General features: G+C 40.5%; 1 protein-coding gene across 6 annotated transcripts in view; it reads right to left on the bottom strand.

Annotated features, from left to right (window-relative positions):
• Positions 1-9,729: 9,729 nt before the first annotated feature.
• Positions 9,730-20,588, bottom strand: part of bahcc1b (BAH domain and coiled-coil containing 1b) — a 248,555-nt gene continuing 237,696 nt past the window's right edge. For 5 of the 6 annotated variants that reach the window (XM_043714770.1, XM_043714769.1, XM_043714772.1 and 2 more), the window contains exons 28-29: positions 18,229-18,465; positions 9,731-17,784 (exon numbers count right to left, since the gene is read on the bottom strand). In XM_043714770.1, the coding sequence (XP_043570705.1) occupies positions 17,578-17,784; positions 18,229-18,465 (444 nt within the window). In that variant the 3' untranslated portion in view covers positions 9,731-17,577. Of the gene's footprint in view, positions 17,785-18,228; positions 18,466-20,588 lie in introns of all 6 variants that reach the window. The other variant, XM_043714775.1, reaches the window with a different exon arrangement.

Genomic DNA, 20,588 nt, shown 5'->3' with positions numbered 1-20,588 from the left:
TCACTTTTTAGATTAGAATCAATCTAAACATCAGGTCATAGACAGAGAACACAGGGGGCTAACACCTTCAACATATTGTCTAGCTATCACCATTGTTAACAGCTAACCCGAGAATGCAACTTTAAAAAAAAGGTTTTGTGATTTACACATGAAAGAAGTGAAACTATCATTGTATTCTAACAGATGAAAGGCTTAACAATCAATTTTTCAATGTATAATTTCAGTTACATCACACTGCAAAGTTTTGCTATAAATTCTGTGTTACGATTGAGCCCTCCACTATCACCTGATGAAGGAGTGTCGCTCTGAAAGCTAGTGTGCTTCCAATTAAACCTGTTGGACTATAACCTGGTGTTGTGCGATTTTTAACCTAGGATAAATGTAAGTGTGGACTGGTGTATGTAATGCAGGCGCTAGCACATTCCTGCACATTGAGTTTGCCCTCAGTTGTTCACATTAAAATGCAACACCTTGACTACAGTCTCCACCATCTTGCCTCAAGGATTTCTAACATCTGAAATTAGCTGCCATCAAGGAATCAGTTGCTTGTGAGAGATGAGCAATCCTTGACCATTGCAACTTCATTCATCTATGGAGGCTGCTCACCTCTCAATGGGTATTACATCACCAGGTCTGAGAGTGAAAACTACACGTGAGCAGACATTTTAACAATGCATACAAGCATACATTTACAAACCTTAAAGGCTATTTACAATGATATTTCATTCGTGCCACCAATGTGCTTTCAGAATGACTTCTTCCTCTGGATTCCATTACATCAAAGTGCTGTCCTGACTTCTGCAGGTGCGGTGGAGGGAGCCTGCTCTGTGGATGGCTCTATTGGCTTAGAAGGATAGTCATCTTCTGGTGTCTTGGAGCCTAAAAGGTGCAGCCTTGCTAAGAATTTCATGCTCAGATGTCTCCCTCTCTTCCATTCCCACTTTTAAATACCTCTAGGGCTCTTGGCTATTGGGAATTTTGAAGGGACGTGACATGGCCACAAGCTCATAATTTTGAGTGTTTCGATTACACACAAACTGATTTCTACTCTTTGATCTCTTGCTGCACTCAGTTAACATTCTTAGTAATTGGAATAATTGTCACAGTGACTATCTGGTGCCATAATCTCACAAAGCAGATCACTCCTCTGTTGCAGAACTCCATTCTTTTTATGCCATTGGCAAGCAATGGCTTGCAAAAACTCTGCCAAGTTCTCCACTGGGTGAGGAACTTGCTCCATTAGATAACTGCCCAGGCAATGGAACTGGGTTTAAATTATTTCGATACACGGGGAACTAAAGGGTTTCCAGCAGAGATCAAGGGACACAATATTGCCCATAATCTGGTCATCTGAAAATGAGGCGCACAGTAATTCAACTCCCAGTTATTAACAATGTTATAGATGACACTTTCGACTTTATGGTACGAAGTAACGTTTCCAGTTTATTGCTTTGCAAAGAGCTAAAAAGAACCCTTAGGAATCAGTACAGCAGAATACATTGACCCAGATCAAATTCACCATATTCTTTAAAATTCTGGAAAAGAAGTAGTTTTGCTGTACAGATAATTATACCACGATTCCTGATGAAAGGCTTTTGCCTGAAACGCCGACTTTCCTGCTCCTCAGATGCTGCCTGACCTGATGTGCTTTTCCAGCACTACTCTAATCTTGAATTACACCACAAGTCTACTTATAAGATATTTTGTGGTCTCAATGTGCTCCAAATGAAATATACCTTCTTTACTCTTGCTTGCATATATCAAAGGACATGTTTTAACAAAATGTCCTGACATTCATGACAGTCATTTCTCGTTCTCTACTGAAAGGGCCTCCAATTAGCCAGCCAGCAGCGACATACCACTGTACAATGGTCAATCTATTTCAAAGTTGAAACTTTATTGCTGGAACAGCACAGCAGGTCAGGCAGCATCCAGGGAACAGGAGATTCGATGTTTCGGGCACAGGCCCTTCCTCAGGAAGGGCCTGTGCCCGAAACGTCGAATCTCCTGTTCCCTGGATGCTGCCTGACCTGCTGTGCTGTTCCAGCAATAAAGTTTCAACTTTGATCTCCAGCATCTGCAGACCTCACTTTCTCCTCAATCTATTTCAAACAAAACTGGCAATTTTCTCCTGACAAAATAACTTCTCTCTCTCCCTTCATTGGATTCTGAAGCACTTTCTGTGAAAAAGTAATTTTCTTTGATAAATGGCAGGCTTGCACAGAGCTGCATCTGAAGTGACCAGTGTCATTGGATCTAATGATCTCTAGCCTTGCACAGAGCTTGGACTTTCCTCTGGGCCTTTATCCTGAGGCAGTGCTGGCTGACCACGCAGGCAATCATGGGAATTGATTGGATTGGAATGGACCTGAAGTGAAAACATATATAATTAATGCTATGTGGAAAGGGCAAGGGAGAGGGACAAGCCACTTTGCTCCCACAGGGAGCTGCCACCAACTTGACAGGCCAATGGCCTAGTTTTATTTGGTAATTCTATAAAGGCAGAAGTAGATGTTAGGGGTAAAGGAAGGAGTGTGTGTGGAAAGCAAAAGTTGCATGAGTTTACTAAATGAGCGAATTCACCATACCAGATTTTAACATAATGGTCCTGTGGAATTTGGAAAGGTGCATAAGGCATTATCCTGGATGGCTTCAACAACATTAGTACCATGGTGGGGCGGGGGGAGTGGGGGTTGGTGGTGGGTGCTCTCCTGGGAGCTGTCAGGCTAACACCTATGTCAACTTCAATATGTTTGTCTTCTTCCAGGGAGCAACAGGTGACCTGCATGGAATCTCTCAGTCGTGCTCTCACGAATCCATCAGGAGAGTCACTGTTGCCATCTGTATGAGACCCCAGCGGCTCATTCCCATTTCCTGATGATGAGGTCAGTGCTGCAGCCAGGCAGTAAGATTTGGGAATGTAACTGGGCTCCCCCAGGAGCAGGGTGCCATTGACAGTACATGCACTGCACTGAGTGGGCCATATCACTACACTGTGGAATTCATCGATTGGGAGGGGTTCCATTCACTCAATGTCCAGGTGAGCTGGGATCACCGTGACCACTTTCCAGAGATGTGAGCCCAGCACCCTGGCAGCTGTCACAGCTCCTACATCCTGCAGCACTCTCATGTACCTGGTGAGTTTGAGGGTTCAGGTGCTTTACAAGGCAGGTTATTGGGGACATGGGCCACCTAGTGCAACCATGGATATTGTCACCATTGTGTAGCCCCCTGACTGATGTGGAGCAGATATAATACCGCCCTTGCTTCATCCAGCACCATAATGGAGCAGACAGTGAGGCTGTTGAAGATATGATTCCACTACTTGGAGTTTTCTGGGATGCCCTCCAGTATAGTCCAGACAGAGTGTACTACATCATCCTGGAGTGCCATGCTCAGCACAATTAGAGCAGGCAGTGAGGCAATGTGCTGGATGCTGAGAAAGTGGAGAAATGAGAATAGTCTTCCAATGAATACACTGAGTGAATGTTAGACAATTGTGGATATAAGACAGTCATTAGTCATCATGCCAGTAGTTTGTTTGCATCGTGGTGGTAAACTGAAGCCTCTATTCTTTTTTTGTGTGTTCACATTTGGCAATTATTAATAAAAGCTCATCATTGAAATTGTCCAAATATTCCCATATCTTTAAATCCACCACCCCTCACTGGACAACGATAATATACTGGTCTACAGTGGGCACTGGGGACAGATACAATCACCCAGACAAAGCATGAAATGACCTGTAGCTAAGGACAGCTTAGCTGCGTGGCTTGGTGATTAGACAGAGACTTGGGCAAGAAAGTGGAATTATATGTGTGATGAACTTTCTGGCACACCAGTCATGAGCAGACATAGCAGTGTGTGTTTAAGACTGCTGTATCACCACATTGCTGGTGAAGGGCAATTCTGGACTGCCAATCCTTGCCCAGATTGTTGGCCATGGTTTAAAGAAGGGAGTTGTGCCAGGGATACCAGTCACTCCACGATATATGGTGAAAAGATTAGGCTGGCATCAGATAAAAGGAGAATCATAGGGGCATGGTAGGAGGTTTATGAGCCAGGTTTGGGAGGATACCTTCCACGAAACTCAGTGAAATTAACACTTAGCCAAAATATTGTAAGATTCAACCCTACATCTCATGTACGTAAGTTAATACTGCATTGTAATTCCAATTATGCATGATATACACATTTTTGCCTACTTTTAATAATTCTAAAAGACACCTGATTCCAAAGGGTACCTTTCCTCCTGCAAAGATCCATGGGGTAACGTACCTTTCCAAAGATATACCTTGGCTATTGAAATAACCTACACAGTTCAGTCATGTTTTTACAAAGTCTCATTTGCACAATTGGGCTGTAAGACTCTGAAGTTACCGAAATCCCACTTCAGTGGAATAAAGCAAAGAACTGGGGATGCTGGAGATCTGCAATCAACAGAAACAGAAATTGCTGGAGAAACTCAACAGGTCTCTGGCAGCATTTTAGGATAAAAAGCAGAGTTAACATTTTGAGAAGAAGGGTCACTGGACTCGAAACGTGAACTCTGTTTTCTTTCCACTCTCCAAGATCTGCTAAGTTTTCCCAGGAATTTCTGCTTTTGTTTGTTCCATTTCAGTGGAGGCAGTTGATGACTGAAATGGCCAGCTAGCTCCTTCAAATGTATGGATGGAACACACTCTGCTCTCTGAAAGTAGAAAGTGCCATGTTTGATGGGAAGAAGCTGGTGATGATCTGGGTCTTTGTGTCACTTGAGGAAAAAGAGGCTGACACTCCTGAAGATGCACATATTCACTCTATGTAGGCACAATCCCTTCATCTGAGGTTGGCAACACATGGACTACAGAGGGGAAGCTTGAGCAGGAGTCTTCATGTTGTGAATAATCTGGCAAAAAAAAACCTTGAGAAGAGGTTTGGAACATCACTGCTTCAAACTTACTCGAGGGCAAAATTGAATCTTACTTTTGCTGTTGAGAACCCTGACTTCTCAAGCCGAAGCGACTGAGGATTCTAATTTTCTTCATCCACAGGATGTGGTTATCGTTAGTGAATTATTCACCAGAGTATTCCCAGTCTTTAGCCTGCACTTGTACTATTGCTGGAATGTTGTCATGACCCACAGCCTTTGCAGTATTTAGTGCCTTCAGCTGTTTCTTGATATCACGTAGAGTGATTCAGATTGACTGAAGGCTGACATCTATGATACTGGGACCTCGGAAGAGGCCAAAATGGATTACTCACTCAGTGTTGAAGATGCATGTAAATTCCAAGGCTTGACCTTTGTCTTGACATACTGTGCTGCCCCAACATTGAGGGTTAGGATGTTTGTAGTGCCTCCTCCTTGGTGAGTTTATTAATTGTCCACAATTATTTACAACTGAAGGTGACAGGACTGGAGACCTTCTATTTAGTCTGTTGCTTTTGGGATCACTAAGTTCTGTTTATTGCATGTTGCTGACACTGTTTCCCATGTAAGTAGCCCTGTGTTGTAGCTTTACTAGGTTGACACTTGCTTTTTAGTACATCTGCTGTAAATGGTACGCCTTCCTGGACTCTTTGATGAACTAGGTTGATCCCCTGGTATGCTCATATTGATAAAGTGGGGGATTTGCTGGGCCATGAGATTACAGTTTGGAGTTGATTACAATTCTGCTGCTACAGATGGAACACAGTGCCTCATGGATGCCCAATATTGAGTTGCTGGTCTGCTCAAAATCTATCCCATTTAGTACTGTGGTAATATCACACAATACTTACAGATTAAATTAAATTACTTACAGTGTGGAAACAGACCCTTTGGCCCAACAAGTCCATACTGACCCACCGAAGCACAACCCACCCAGACCCATTCACCTACATTCACCCAACACTATGGGCAATTTAGCATGGCCAATTCACCTAACCTGTACATTTTTGGACTGTGGGAGGAAACCCACGCAAACACGGGGAGAATGTGCAAACTCCACACAGTCAGTCGCCTGAGGTGGGAATTGAACCCAGGTCTCTGGTGCTATGAGGTAGCAGTGCTAACCACTGTGCCACCGTGCCGCCTGCTACAGTGGAGGTTATCAACAATGTGAAGTTACAACTTGCCTCCACACAAGGACTGTGTGATGGTCACTCCTACTGATACTGTCATGGAGAGATTGCAATTGGTATAGTTAGATTGTTGAGGATCAGGTAAAGCCTTTGTTGGTTGCCTAACCATCTGCTACCGAACACATTCAGCAGCTCTTCCCTTGGCATCAGCCAAATCAGTCTGTAATGGCACCACCAAGTTACTCTTGGTAATGGACTTTGGAGTCCCTCACACAGAGTACATTGAGCCTTTGTCACCTTCAATGCTCCTCGTGACGTACAATAATAGAGAAGTAATTTGTCTTCTGAATGGGGTATCCGCAGACACCCTGAAAGTGCCACCACCACTGTGTATCTGTACCATCAGTGGGAGGACATACCCAGAGCTGGTGATGGCAGCATCTGGAACATGGTCATGCTCACAGGATCATCCACACAGACAAGGTCAGACTGCTTCTTGACTAGTCTGTGGACAACTCTCTGAAACTGGAACAAGTCACCAGATGTTAGTATCCAAAACTTTGCAGAGTGAACAGGGCTGTGACAGCATTTGGTGCATTGAGCTAGATTTTGTTTGAATGACAGCAATTGTTCCATAGTTAGAATACCTTTTAAACCCCGATTTATTAATTGGATTCAAAATTCATTATGTGACATTGTGGGATTCTAACACAAAACAGTAGCCTAGATCAGAGGCTCAATGACAGTACCACTGCACCAGCAGCTCCCACAACTTGGCTGAGCAAGAGAGGAAATAAACACAGACATAATTTCCACTTGTTTTCCAATATTCCATACTGTAAAATGTATATTTGGCTGTCTGAGGAGAATAGCACATAGCTTGGTTTCCATAGACAAATGTTATCTGTCATACTGTTAGGGCTAATGGAATGAAGCAGGAGAGGATAGCTTGTGCCTACAAAGATACTGAAGGAATGACCAGCATCTTTATCAAAAAAGTTGAATAAAAAGTTATTTTTTTAAAAAAAATGCAACATTAAAAAAAATTTTAAAACAAGTGTTTGCTCCCTTTGCCAACAGGCAGTGTCAAAACAATCTGGATGGAAGGGTCTGAATAATGGCTGTTTAAGTTTTGAGTTAGCAGGTATTTTACAGAAGACAATAGAAGATGCCATTTGAGATGCAAACAACATTCTGATCATTAAGAAACACATTGGTGCAATGATTAATCATGTTGAAGCCAATGTAAATGCTATTTGATAGCTGTTACTGAAAGAATGGACATTACATAATTAATTCTGCCTTTAATTATGCTACCAGTTATCAGTATTGTTCATTGCAAAAGGCATATCAAAAATAAAGCTTTATTAATGATTGAAGCTTAAAATTTGTTGTTTTCAATGTGTGGCCTTACATTACTCTAAATTATATTTTACTCGATTTATTTTTGGTTGGTTCATCAGTCAAAAGGAAAAGCAATTACATAACAAACCACAGAATAAACACAGGAAAGATGTTACTGATGACCTGAGAGTCCATAACCAGGGGTCTCATTTTAAACAAGTGGGACAGGTCATTTAGGACTGAGGAGAAATCTCTTCAGCCAGAGAGTGGCGACCCTGTGGAATTCTCTAGCACATAAAGTGGTTGAGGCCAAAACATTGAGTGTTCTCAATTTTGAGTTGAATATAGCTTTAGGGTTAAAAGAATCAAAAGATATGGGAAAAAAGCGAGGATAGGGATTGAGGTGGATGATCAGCCATGATTGTATTGCATGGAGGAACAGGCCTACTCCTGCTCCTTTTTTTGGTTTCTATGGTGATCATGTTTATCTGATGGAATGATAACAAAACTCTTATTAATATAATAGATTAACCGAGTTACTCCTGAACTCATGCAAACAATGTCCATGTCCAATTGTCAGTATTTGCTGAATTAACTGAGGTTAGTGGGTGACGATGGAAGTGCTCTATGATATTTATGCCACTCAGCTGTAATGTACCCACCAAACTACTGTTTTAAAGGATGAATGAGCGTCTCAGTTGCCAGCCAGTAGTTCCTAACCTTATTCCCTTCGGCTAACTTATGACCTCAGTCAACATGTCAATGTTTGTGCGAAGATTTGTAGCTCAGGTGCTCGTTGCTGTGGTTCTGTTCGTCGAGCTGGAAGTTTTTGTTGCAAACGTTTCGTCCCCTGGCTAGGCGACATCATCAGTGCTTGGCAGCCTCCTGTGAAGCGCTTCTTTGATGTTTCCTCCGGTGTTTATAGTGGTCTGTCCCTGCCGCTTCCGGTTGTCAGTTTCAGCTGTCCGCTGTTGTGGTTGGTATATTGGGTCCAGGTCAATGTGTTTGTTGATGGAGTTTGTGGATGAATGCCATGCCTCTAGGAATTCCCTGGCTGTTCTCTGTCTGGCTTGCCCTATGATAGTAGTGTTGTCCCAGTCGAATTCATGTCAATACTAATTTTGTGGAGGGAAAAGTTATTAACTCTTTTGAAACTTTGTGCTCCTGAACACTAGATTACATTACATTACATTACATTACAGTGTGGAAACAGGCCCTTCGGCCCAACAAGTCCACACCGACCCGCCGAAGCGCAACCAACCCATACCCCTACATTTACCCATTACCTAACACTATGGACAATGTAACATGGTCAATTCACCTGACCTGCACATCTTTGGACTGTGGGAGGAAACTGGAGCACCCGAGGAAACCCACGCAGACACGGGGAGAATGTGTAAACTCCACACAGTCTGAGGCGGGAATTGAACCCGGGTCTCAGGCGCTGTGAGGCAGCAGTGCTAACCACTGTGCCACCGTGCCGCCCATGAATTAACTACTTGACAGGAAGGGCACAGGCATGGGTATCAAGTGAGAGCATGACTGGTAGATTGGTTACATTGCCCTCAGTGGTAAATCAAGCCATTCTCACTCAATGGCATGACCAGCACATGGATACTAACCTTCTAGTCAACAGATTGAATAATGATTAGATTCCCTACAGTGTGGAAACAGGCTGTTCGGCCCAACAAGTCCACACCGACCCTCCGAAGAGTAACCCACCCAAACCCATTTGCCTCTGACTAATGCACCTTACACTATAGGCAATTTAGCATGGCCAATTCACCTAACCTGCACATCTTTGGGACTGTGGGAGGAAACTGGAGCACCCAGAGGAAACCCACGCAGACACAGGGAGAATGTGCAAACTCCACACAGACAGGCTGGAATTGAACCCGGGTCCCTAGTGCTGAGAGGCTGCAGTGCTAACCACTGAGCCACCATGCCGCCCCAATCCATGAATCACAAGAGCAAGCATGCAATGATGTTGGGACAGAAAATTGTGGGTGGGGGGAATGGGGGCAAGTATATTTTCAAGACTGAAAACTATCATCTGTTTTCAATCAGACCTATCTGTAGTATCCACACACTGGTGTTTCCTTTCTCAAATAGAGCAGGTGAATTATACAGGGAAGGTTTTCTGCCTCCTGGTAGACACCACGTATATACAAACAACACATTACACAGTTTAATATTTTAAGCACAATATTCAGGAACTAAGTACTCTTGTCTGCTTTAACAAATAACATTTTAAGTGCACAGTCTTGAGAAAAAAATGGGTGTTAAGTATGTATGTATGTCCAGTGTCCAACGCTGCACAATAGGCAATCTCAAACTTGCATAGTGAGATGAATTTTATGAGGCCTAAACAATCCAGGAAAACGTTTCCACATTAGCACAATGGTGTATCCTCCAAATCGTGGGCAGACAATATTTACTGCAATACCTTGAAACAATCACATACTTGCCAGACCTTTTTTTTTAAAATATTTATTCAGAAGCCAAGTTATCTATAAAAATCTTAATACTAAAATGCTTTTACATAGAGATCGTGTCCATAAAACTTTTTTTTTAGTGTTTACACAAAAACTGAGACCATAGTCATACTTTACACATTTACAATAGGGTTTTTACTACATTTAAACACTTTTTTTTAGAATAACAGTTCCTTCCATTTCAACAAAAACTGAAAACAAAATAAAAACAAAAATCAACAAGCTTAAAAAAAAAGCTCTCCTGGGTTTTCAGTTTCAAAATATTTTAATATCTAGTAAATAACTCTGTAATATTGTAGTTTTTATTGTATAATTTTTTTAAAACTTCTCCTAACCACTTGTAGGATTAAAACACTATTCAGCAAGTCTCAGACGGGCCTGCGTCTCACTTGCCCATTTATTTCTCATGATGCATCACAATTCCAGTCCCCAGAAGCTCACTTTACAAGCAAAAAAAAAGTGAAACCTCAGCCATCAGTGAGGAAGTATTGCACTTGTGTCACTGGACTGAACAAATAGGTAATACAACGCCTAGCAGATTGGTCCAATGGTGACATCACATAACGTACCAGATGGAGTACAGCTGAACCTCCTTTTGTATGTGTTTGTGTGTCTGTGTTTTTGTGTGAGAGAGAGAAAGACTATGTGTGTGTCTCTGTGTGTGAGGGAGACTGTGTGTGTGTATATGGTGGTGGTGGCGATGCAGGGGATGGGAGGTTATGTTCCCTTTCTTCTCTACTCTGCACTTCTTTAACCTTAAATACTAGGCCTTCCCAAATCAAATCAATCCCTTTCACATAGAATTGGGTCCCCTAGGTTAGGTCCCGTTTAGCACTGCTTCAGTTTCTCATTTGAAGTACACAATGGAACAGAAAATTCTGTGACGCAGAGGTAAAAGATTCTTGCACACAAGTGATAGTCAATATAGACCTGCTCACATGACAGTGGAAATTAAAATCCACCTTGTTTATACATATATATAGATATATATTACATTGTTTCAAAAGTTGTGACTTTAAGCGTTATGCAATGAACACTTTTGAAACTGACCTTGTATATCTCTCCTCCAGTCACCTGTAGGCCCCAACCATCATTTCAAAAATGCACGAACATCTAACTTACAAATCTGAAATTTCTCACAAAATTGCCTTGTTCCCCCTTGAGCTGACCTTTGACCTTTTCAGACAGCAGGTCAATGATAATTTTGCTGAGGAAAAATATACAGCTTTTCTTGAAAGAAAAACCTTCCTGTTATTCGTTCTTGTATAAAAAAGTTCTTCATTCAGTATATGTAAAGGAGCCCGAAGCGTCATGGGAATCTGGTTCTCTTTATCTTTCAGCTGTTGCTATGGAGTTTCAGATCACCATGTTTCACTAAACCACCCAGTTGATTGATGAGGTTGACCTATTGAAAATACAGGATATGCGATTGTGATGTCACACTGCACCAGTCTATATGCAGGAAGGTCACTAAGTGAAAGTTCAAATGCCAAAGATTAGTCTTACAAAAAAAAAAGCATCCTGCAATTTATCTTAAATATATTTTTGATAATATAAAAAGGCAAACTCAAATAATTCTTCTGGAGGGCAGCCATGTTACACAAAACAAAAGGAAGATCATGCCTAAGCTAGGTTGAGTTTCTGTAGCATGGTACTATTTGAAAGGTTGAGGCATACATCTGACTCTGCATGATGCCCATACCAAAATGTTTAAGAAAAAAAAACCCCAAGAACTGAGATGCAACAGTAATATATGCTGTCTATAAAAAACTTTTTTTTTACAACATATTAGTGTTTCAAAACAAAATACTACATTGATCTATGCCAAGCAATAACAAACAACATGAATTCAAACTATTAAACACCTTTTGTAAACCGTGGTTGTGATTTTTTTTTTCTTGAGACAGTGTCCCTTTTGTGGTAACTATGCAGGGTTACCAACAAGCTCGAATGTAGTGCCAGTCTACAGCAAGAGTCAAGTCAAACTGTTCCTTTTAAACATTCTAATGCCATACCTCACCGTGAGAGCACATGTGGGAAATGACAGGGGGGAGAAAACATCACAATATTAAACAGTATATGCTAAGCATTTCCAACCAATGTTCCACCTCTACATCTCAAACAGGATGTCATTTCCTCTTTTATTAACATACTGCAGGTTTTTTATTGTGGTCAGAACGAACAGCCCAAATGAAGGCTATAGCTAGCACCTTTCTAAGGTTAAACCAGTATCAACAAAATGTTATAGGACCTCTCTTGAAAGGTATTATGCTATATTGCAAAATATACACAAATGTCCGCATGGGAGATTTCTTGTTCCTAATGACAGGCTGACAATATTGTTGCAGTCCAGGCATTGGATTTGTGGCAGTATGATATCACGACAGTGCTGATCTTTGCAGTCTAAGTTTCACACAATTATTTCCAGTTTTACAATGGATGTTGATGACAGTGCAGTATCAAAATTGTTTCTTTTAGTAGTAGTCCATGCCTACTTGATCTTAATGGCATAGGATTGCCTGCTTGCAGCTAATTAAAGATCAATCAAGCACTCCCTTGCAGTTTAACAAGATGAATTGTAGGACTTTCCAAACTCCTACCACAAGAACTCACTTTCTAACATTGGCCAACTTTACACCTTTAGCTTTTTCTTTACACTTCCTGAATGCAGTTTCAAGAAGAATTAGTACAACAGTTAATTCACACGAAATGCGACACATAGTTTTAACACTATAATATAAATTACATCAGGTGAAGGGGCTTTAAAGGGAACCCATTTCCTTACACTGATTGTCCTAGAGAGCCATTTCTTCTACGATTGGTCGTAATGCTGAAGTGCTAATTAGTATTCTGTTTTAATTTTAAAGACAAACTTATCGTTCTGCTCTGACCGTGCTAGTGGAAGGTTTGTCTCAATGGTGTTTAATACCAGCTGCAAAGTGCTTTGGATTTTAAAGCAGTGAAATATCTTTTTGATCCCTTTGCGTTACTTCAACACAAATGAACCTAATTTCCAATTTGGTGCGCTTCAGTTGTTTTTCCAATCCTATGAAGATTTATTGAAACCAATCAGAAGGCTATGTTAACAACAACAACTACTGGGGTAAAAATGTGATCAATGCCAGTGCAGGCACTGTGTGTAAGATCACCACAGCCTTAATAAGGCAAATATCATTTTATATCTCTACCATAGTTCTTCAGTCCAGTATCTGAGGCTGTGTCAAGGCAAATTGACAATATATATTATCAAACTGATCCAAGCACTTTGACAGGCAGTCAGGTGATGTAGTGTGCATGTGTTCTGAATTGCTGGTCTATGGCGTGGTAGTATATAGATTCTCCACCCTTCCTCATCTGATAAGTTCCAATCCCATCAGGGGAAATGCCAAAGACCAGAGGGGCACTCTGTCTGAATACAGACTGTTCAACTTGCCCCTTTTGGAGGTGAGTCAGTTGACATCACTTACATGCATTCTTCAATGTTTGAAGAAGTACGTGGAAGGAGAGGGAATTTGGGATGGTATTGGGAACTATAGAGACAGGAGAAGACTGGATTATCAGGACTTGTAGAAATACTGAATATCCCACTTCTATTGCATGTTAATAACCGTCCCTACCCCCTACCGTCTTGAACTCATCTTCACTGTTAAAAAGAAGCTGCTTACATTAGCAGTTCTGTTTATTGGAATGAGGTGATGATTGAATTAATTCTGGAATGGTAGGTACAGCTAGTACCCATTACATATTAATTTACTGAGTGAACGATTTTTCTATTTCACAAGAGTGAACAGTCAACTGCAGGGCCAGTGAGAATAATGCTCACTTCACTCCAATAAAAAAGCCTCAGATTTTCAAAAGTCCTTTCTTCCATTCCAAGTAATAATGGCATAAGAATTTTGTGAGGTTTCTTGGATCACTGCTTATTTACCTAGTTAAGACAGCTCCTTAGCTTATAATTGGCAAAGCATTTCCACTCAAAAGCAGCGTTTCTGTTAGCACTGTTTTCATATTGCATATGACAATCGCCAATTACATCACAACAAGCATAGGAAGCCACAAGTCACAGTTATCTTGATTACCAGGGTATTATTTATTATTGAGGGTTTGTGACTTTTTTTTCCTGAAAGATGTGGGAATATTTTGAAATCATCACAGTATAGAGTCAAAATGTTGGTACTTATAAAGTCTGAGGAGGTCCAATAAAAATTGGGTCAGGAATGGACTGACAAACAGAAAATGCTGCAAGTTGCTCTCAACTTGAAAGAAAAAAATGTTAATTTATGAAGGGGTGATGACTTCATCAGATCCTAATGATCAATTACACCATGACCCCTGAAAAATTTGCTTCTTTTTCTTTCAGGTTCCAATTAGCCTGCTGCATTTTGTGATGCAAAATGTGTGGTTGATCTCTATTTTAGTATCATTTATTTTAGAGTTTGAGTCTGTGGTATGAGTGTCTCGGTCTGGCTATCTCAACAGGTTTAAGGGTTAACCTATAGGTGATTCTAAAACACCAATTCTAGAAAGTATTTTAAAACACTTTTATAGACCAATTTTCTGGAGAGTCATGTGCTTTTGTTTACCATGGCAGAGTTTATGAGTGAACAAAGAAAAGAGTGCAGTGCATTCGGTTTTCAGATGGAAGTATATTTTGAGCTGAGAGGACAAACACAAACCACCATAAAAAGCATTTCACTTTCAGTTTGGCAGTATTGTAGAAGTCTTGGCTAGAACTAGATGTGTAAGACAGTTGCTGCTAAAGAAAGAAGATAGTTTATAACTGTTAGGAAATAGGTTACCTAAGTGTCAGGAGTTTTGTCTTCATAGTTCATAGAATCCCTATGATTCTATGAAAACAAAACTCCTTATACTGAGGTAACCAATTGTAATGTTTTAATGCTACAGATTAGAAATGTCTAGTTACAACATTGAAGAAGTTATTTAAAGCTGAGGAAGTCTAAGCTCAAAACCAAAAATGGAAATTTCTGGAAGAACTCAGCAGGTCTGGCAGCATCTGTGGACAGAGAGCAGACTTAATGTTTTGGGTCCAATGACCCTTCTTCAGAACTAAATTTTTCCAGCAATTTCTGTTTCTGTTTTAGCACCAACGGTTCCTTCTCTTTTGCTTTAGTGTAAATCTATGCTCTGTTGTATGAGGGATCCAGGTAGAGGCAATCAGATGTTCAAGACAGGGAATTGAAGCCACAATCAAATTAAGCCCTATGAATGTGAAAGATAAGGGTATTCTTTGTCACATGAGTACTGTAAAAGAATGCTTTCAGGATTAATGGAATTGTATTGTTATTGTGTTTCAAACTCTTTAAGCTTGTATTGTTTCTAATTATTATGACTGTATTCTATTTTATCTTAATTTATTTTGTATAATAAATTTCTTTCATTGTTAAACCTGAATCTGCAGAATTGTGCGTTTGATTTTCATTAAAACATATTAAGCCAAATTTGAGTTTGTGATCTGGATTGTTGGATATAACATCAGCTAGGAATACAACAATATTGCTGCACATTCGTGTTTCAAATTTCAGATTTAGTTTTTCAACTTTCTGTTACCCTCTGGTACAGATTTCCAGTTTAGAGTTTTCTGCTTTTATGCTCCCTGATATAATATGTATGTGATTATATGTCCCGTAAAGTGAATCGACATAAAGTCACACTTTGGTAGAACTGGAATAGGTAAACCTCAAGTCACTGTTTTTGATAGTAGTGGGCTTGCAGGTATGGAATAAAGCAGCAAGTAAAAATAACAAATGTGTAGCATAACAATAGCCAAGGTTACACACACTCAACTACACCTTCTGTTTCTTAGTTATTATACTTGGACCATAAATGGATAAATAGGGAACTTTGATATTTGATTAGCATTTGTAACTATTGCAATGATTTACAGCTCACCAAAGCCCTGTTCCACATGAGTTCGCTTATTTATGTCAAAAGAGTTTGTGATCGACTTTGACATGTTTTAGAAATCTAACCACCTTCAGATCTTAATTCAGGAGACAATGATCTCCACCATGAGTAAGGAGGTCTACTGGTACCTCCGAGGCATCTGATGTAAAGGAGAACATAAAGAGAAGCTGGAACAACCCTAGCCATAGGTCCACGGGTGATATATTAGGGAACACTGTGGTTTTAAAGGATCTTCTGGCTGTCTTTCCATAATGCTTGTTTAAAATAGCAACTACAGCAATCCAAAGACTTTGACTTTTAAAATCAACATGGCTTACTTTCTATAGTTTAACTTCTCAATGACTCATAGGTGGGACTTCTTCCCAATTATAGTTTCAAAAAATCTTTGTAAACTGGATAGATGAAATAGATGTTAATGAAAAATTGTAATGCCTTATGAGTCATTTCACCAAAACAGATTCAGCCTTAGCCTTGAGAGTTCTATTGTAATCCACTAGTATGTTTTAGTCTTATCTTCCACTTCTAATAGTAATATTTCCATTGTTTACAGGTGACAGAAAGTAACAGGTGTGCTACGAGAAGATTCTCTTCAAAGTGTTGACCACATTATTTCATGTGGAATTGTTCTTTGTATCAGTCTTAGAAGCTTTTTATACACAGCCCGCATAAGCCACTAAAAGGGAGACTGTCTCTTTAACATCTGTGCAACAGTGAGGGAACAAACATGGCTGACCATTCCCTAAATGTGTGCAGAATTCTATACAATATTCAGCAATAGGGATTATAATTCTCTCCACCCATCACTTTTAAAAAAGGGAACATTTAATCCACAGAGTGAATCGCTCAACTACTGTTCAGTTAAGAGGTTAGAATTAGTCTGACAGAATGATGCCACAAACTGTCTTTGTAAGAAAACAGTCTTCTTCAAAGTCAAGTCTTTTTTTTCCCTTTCTTTGTTTTCTTCAGAAGTTCCAGCTAACAAGCAGCCTCAGCTGAGCTGAGTAATGCACTGCATTAAAAAAAAAATCCTGGGTTTTTACAAAACTCTCCAGGAAACAAAGTAACAACAAAAACATGTTCGACCTGATTCTGCTTTGCAAAGTCGAAAGCAGACAGAGGTACTGGGAGTGTATGGCTTGTATGATGCTCATTTTTCTTCTTTCTCCAATCTACATACACATTCGCCCGCACACATACACACTTGCGCACGCACGCACACGTCCACTCACACACTGAAATAAATTCCATGCTGTCTGACCCATGGTTGAAACCTGCTCTCATCAAGGTCCAGTTCCCATGCGTCCATTCCAGCTTCATTGATTCTTTGAGGCCCAGCGCTCACCTCTAAAACCTTGCTTCCCCATTGTTTGAGGCTCTCGTGTGCAAATTCAGCCTGGTCGACCCAGTGATGCCTTGAAGTCATGCATTGAAATTCCAGCCTACTTGATGCCCTAAGTGTTCCACTTTGGTAAATCCAGTATTACTGATCCCCAGAAAGGCTTAGTTCTTTTGCATCCAAAAACCATGCTGCTTAATTGTTATGTATCCAAAAAAAACCATTTTGCAAACCACTTAAGAGATCACTGCTAATGATTCCAGGACTACATGTGAGCCTCAAGGTATTGATAACAAGTTTCCAGATCCTGTCCATCTTGCATCATTTGAAAAGTTCATTGGGTTAGTTAGTTTTTTTTAATAAATCAGAATGGTTTCTCAATCCCTGTTAGTGTGGTGCAAATCCAGACTTTACATTAATTCATATATTTTGTTTTTAACAGAGACTTGGCACTCCATCTGCATTAAGGATTCTGCCTATTGTAGGGTCGTACGTTCCTGCCAGATAGTAAAGGTCCTGGCTGTCTTGGTACTTCTTGGTTTTTATCATTTGTTCATAGTGCTCCAGACTGACCACCTGACACTTATGGGAGATAGTCTGTACATCGTTTTCATCTTCGTGACAAGATTGGTACAGTGCTTTCTGAAACAGCAAGAGGAATACTCATTAAAACAAGAGCTGAGTGCTGAGATTTACGTTCCAGTAAACTATTACATTAATATTATTAAATAGTCAAATACAAGGACAAAGCAATATCTACACAAAAGAAATTAAATTTAAAACCAGCATGTTAAGGCTCAAAGATAACCAAATATTGTGGCTTTAGTATTTAGTTACAGCTCCTAAGTCAATGGCACAAAGGCAGAAGTGTATCTCTCCTTATACAGTTACTTAACTTGAAAATCATAATATTACATTCAGGTGTCAGCATGTTGCCACTTGCACCCGCATTAGTATTGTGTGTAACACTGAGAAAGGAAGTACACTAAGATGATGGATTTGAGTCTTTAATATTGGATCTTATAAACAAAATCAATTGTCACAATAACACTCACGGTGGCCTGTTGCTACAGTAATTGGTCTCACCTTGCCATCGTTGCATTTTTTGCCCAATTTTGTTTCCTCAGGGTGATAAAACCATTTCACTTTAACCACCATGTTGCTTCCCCAGGATTCCCACATGCTTTCAATCCGGCCAATGTACGGAAGATTTGGGCGTCCAACAGAGAGGAACACTGCGCAATCGCCAACACAAATTGTCTCCTTCCCTCTCACAATGGCTTTATAGTAAAGTTTCTTTGCTTTGCCTTTCATCCCTCGTCTCTGTGGAAAACAATCAGGCTAAGCTAAGAACGTTTTAAAACTGGAAATGCTGGAAATACTCAGCAAGTCAGGCAGCATCTGTAGAGTGAGTTAGGACAACTGCCTTGCTAAACTCACACACAAGTGCTGAGCACCTGCAGTACATCCTTTCCTTTGTTCTTCATTTTCACCCCTTACGATAATTTGCAGTTTGACCACTGAGGGAAGAGTCAACTAGCTTCCTGCTTCAAACCATGACTATGTTTTCTGTCCTAGTGACGTCGCTTGGAAAGATAACAGGGAGAGTTGTAATTTGGGCTGCTGTTTTTCACCTTTTTATTGCTTTGTAAAAAAGCTTTCAATCAATTAATTTGTTTTCAAAGCTACCTTCACTCAGGCTTTCATTCTGTCTAGGCTTGACTATTTCAATGCATTCCTGGCTAATCTACTCTCCTTAAACTTGATGCTATCGAAAACACTGTTATCTGTATCTTAACACACACTAAGTCCCATTCCCCTGTCACCCTCGTGCCCATTGCTGTGTTTGCTGACCTACACAGTGTCTTGGCCAGGCATTGTCTTCATTTCGAAATTCTCATCCTGCTTCTTGGCTTTTTATAAGTATATTAAGAATAAGATGATTACCAGCAAAACAGCAGGACCTATTAAGAGACCGAAAGGGCAACCTGTGTATGGAGCCAGATGTGGGTGAGGTCTTAAATGAACATTTCTCAATTGTCTTCACAGAGAAGAAGTACATCATAGCCAGGGATTTCAGTTGGGATGGTAAGTTTTAAAACTTGTTAGGATTAATAAGAACCTGGTGTTAGGTGTTTTAGAGGGCATAAAGGTGCACAAATCCCCAGATCCAGATGAGATGTGTCCCAGGCTGCTATAGGAAGCAAGGGAAGAGATTGCTGTGGTCCTGACAAATGTATTCACTGGCTACAGGTGAAGTGCCAGTGACTGATGGATAGCTAATGTGTTTTTTTTTGTTTAAGAAAGACAGCAGGGATAAGCCAGTTAGTCTCATGTCAGAGACCAGGAAATAAATGGAAAATATTCTGAGAGACAGGATGAAAGGTATGGATTGATCAGGGATAGTCAGCATGGATTTTTTAGAGGGAGATCCTGGCTGACTACTTTAATTGAGCTTTTGAAAAGGTGACTATATATATTGATGAGGGGTAGTACAGTTGATATGGTTTAAATGGACATCAATAAGACCTTTGACAAGGTCCCACATGGGAGGCTGGTCCAAAAGGTAAGAGCTCATGGGATCCAAGGAAACTTGGCAAACTGGATTCAAAAATTGGCTTGAAAGTAGGAAGCAAAGTGCGATGGTGGAGGGGTATGTTTGTGAAAGGAAGCCTGTGATCAGTGGAGAACCACAGGGATTGGTGCTGAGAGCCTTGTTGTTTGCTATGTATATTAACAACCTGGATCTGAATGCAGAAAAGATAACTAGCAAGTCTGAGGATAATATGAAAATTGGTGATGCTGTTAATAGTGAAGAAGATGGTATTAGGCTTCATGCTGATATTGATCAGCTGGTATATTAGGCTACAGTCTGATATTGATCAGCTGGTAAATTGGACAGAGCAATGCCAGATGTAGTTTAATCCCGGTAAGTGTGAGGTGATGCATTTTGGGAGGTCTAATAAGGAAAGAATATACACAATGTATGGTGGGTCCCTAGAGAGTACTGAGGAACAAAGGGACTGTGATGTCCAAGTCCATAGATTCCTGAAAGTGTTGGCACAGGTAGACAGGGTGGTGAAGAAGGCATGTGGACGTAGAATACAGGAGAAAGGAAATGTTGTTACAACTTTATAAGACATTATTTAGGCTACAGATGGAATTCTGTGTGCAGTGCTGGTCACCACACTATTGGAAGGGCATGTTTGCACAGGAGAGGGTGCACAGAATATTCACCAGGATGTTGCCTTGGATGCAAAGTCACAGTTATGATAAGAGACTGGATAGGTTGGGTTTGTTTTCCCTGGAGCAAAAGAGCCTGAGGGCAAGTCTGATTGAGGCATACAAAGTGTTGAGAGGCATAGATAAGGTAGATCGTGAGAATTTTGTCCCCACGGCAGATGTGACTAAGACCAGAGGCATAAGTTTAATAGTGGGCCTGAAGT

The sequence above is a fragment of the Chiloscyllium plagiosum genome, chromosome 24 (genome assembly GCF_004010195.1).
Source record: "Chiloscyllium plagiosum isolate BGI_BamShark_2017 chromosome 24, ASM401019v2, whole genome shotgun sequence".
NCBI classification, from domain to species: Eukaryota; Metazoa; Chordata; class Chondrichthyes; order Orectolobiformes; family Hemiscylliidae; genus Chiloscyllium; species Chiloscyllium plagiosum.
This window is presented reverse-complemented; position numbering and strand designations above follow the sequence as displayed.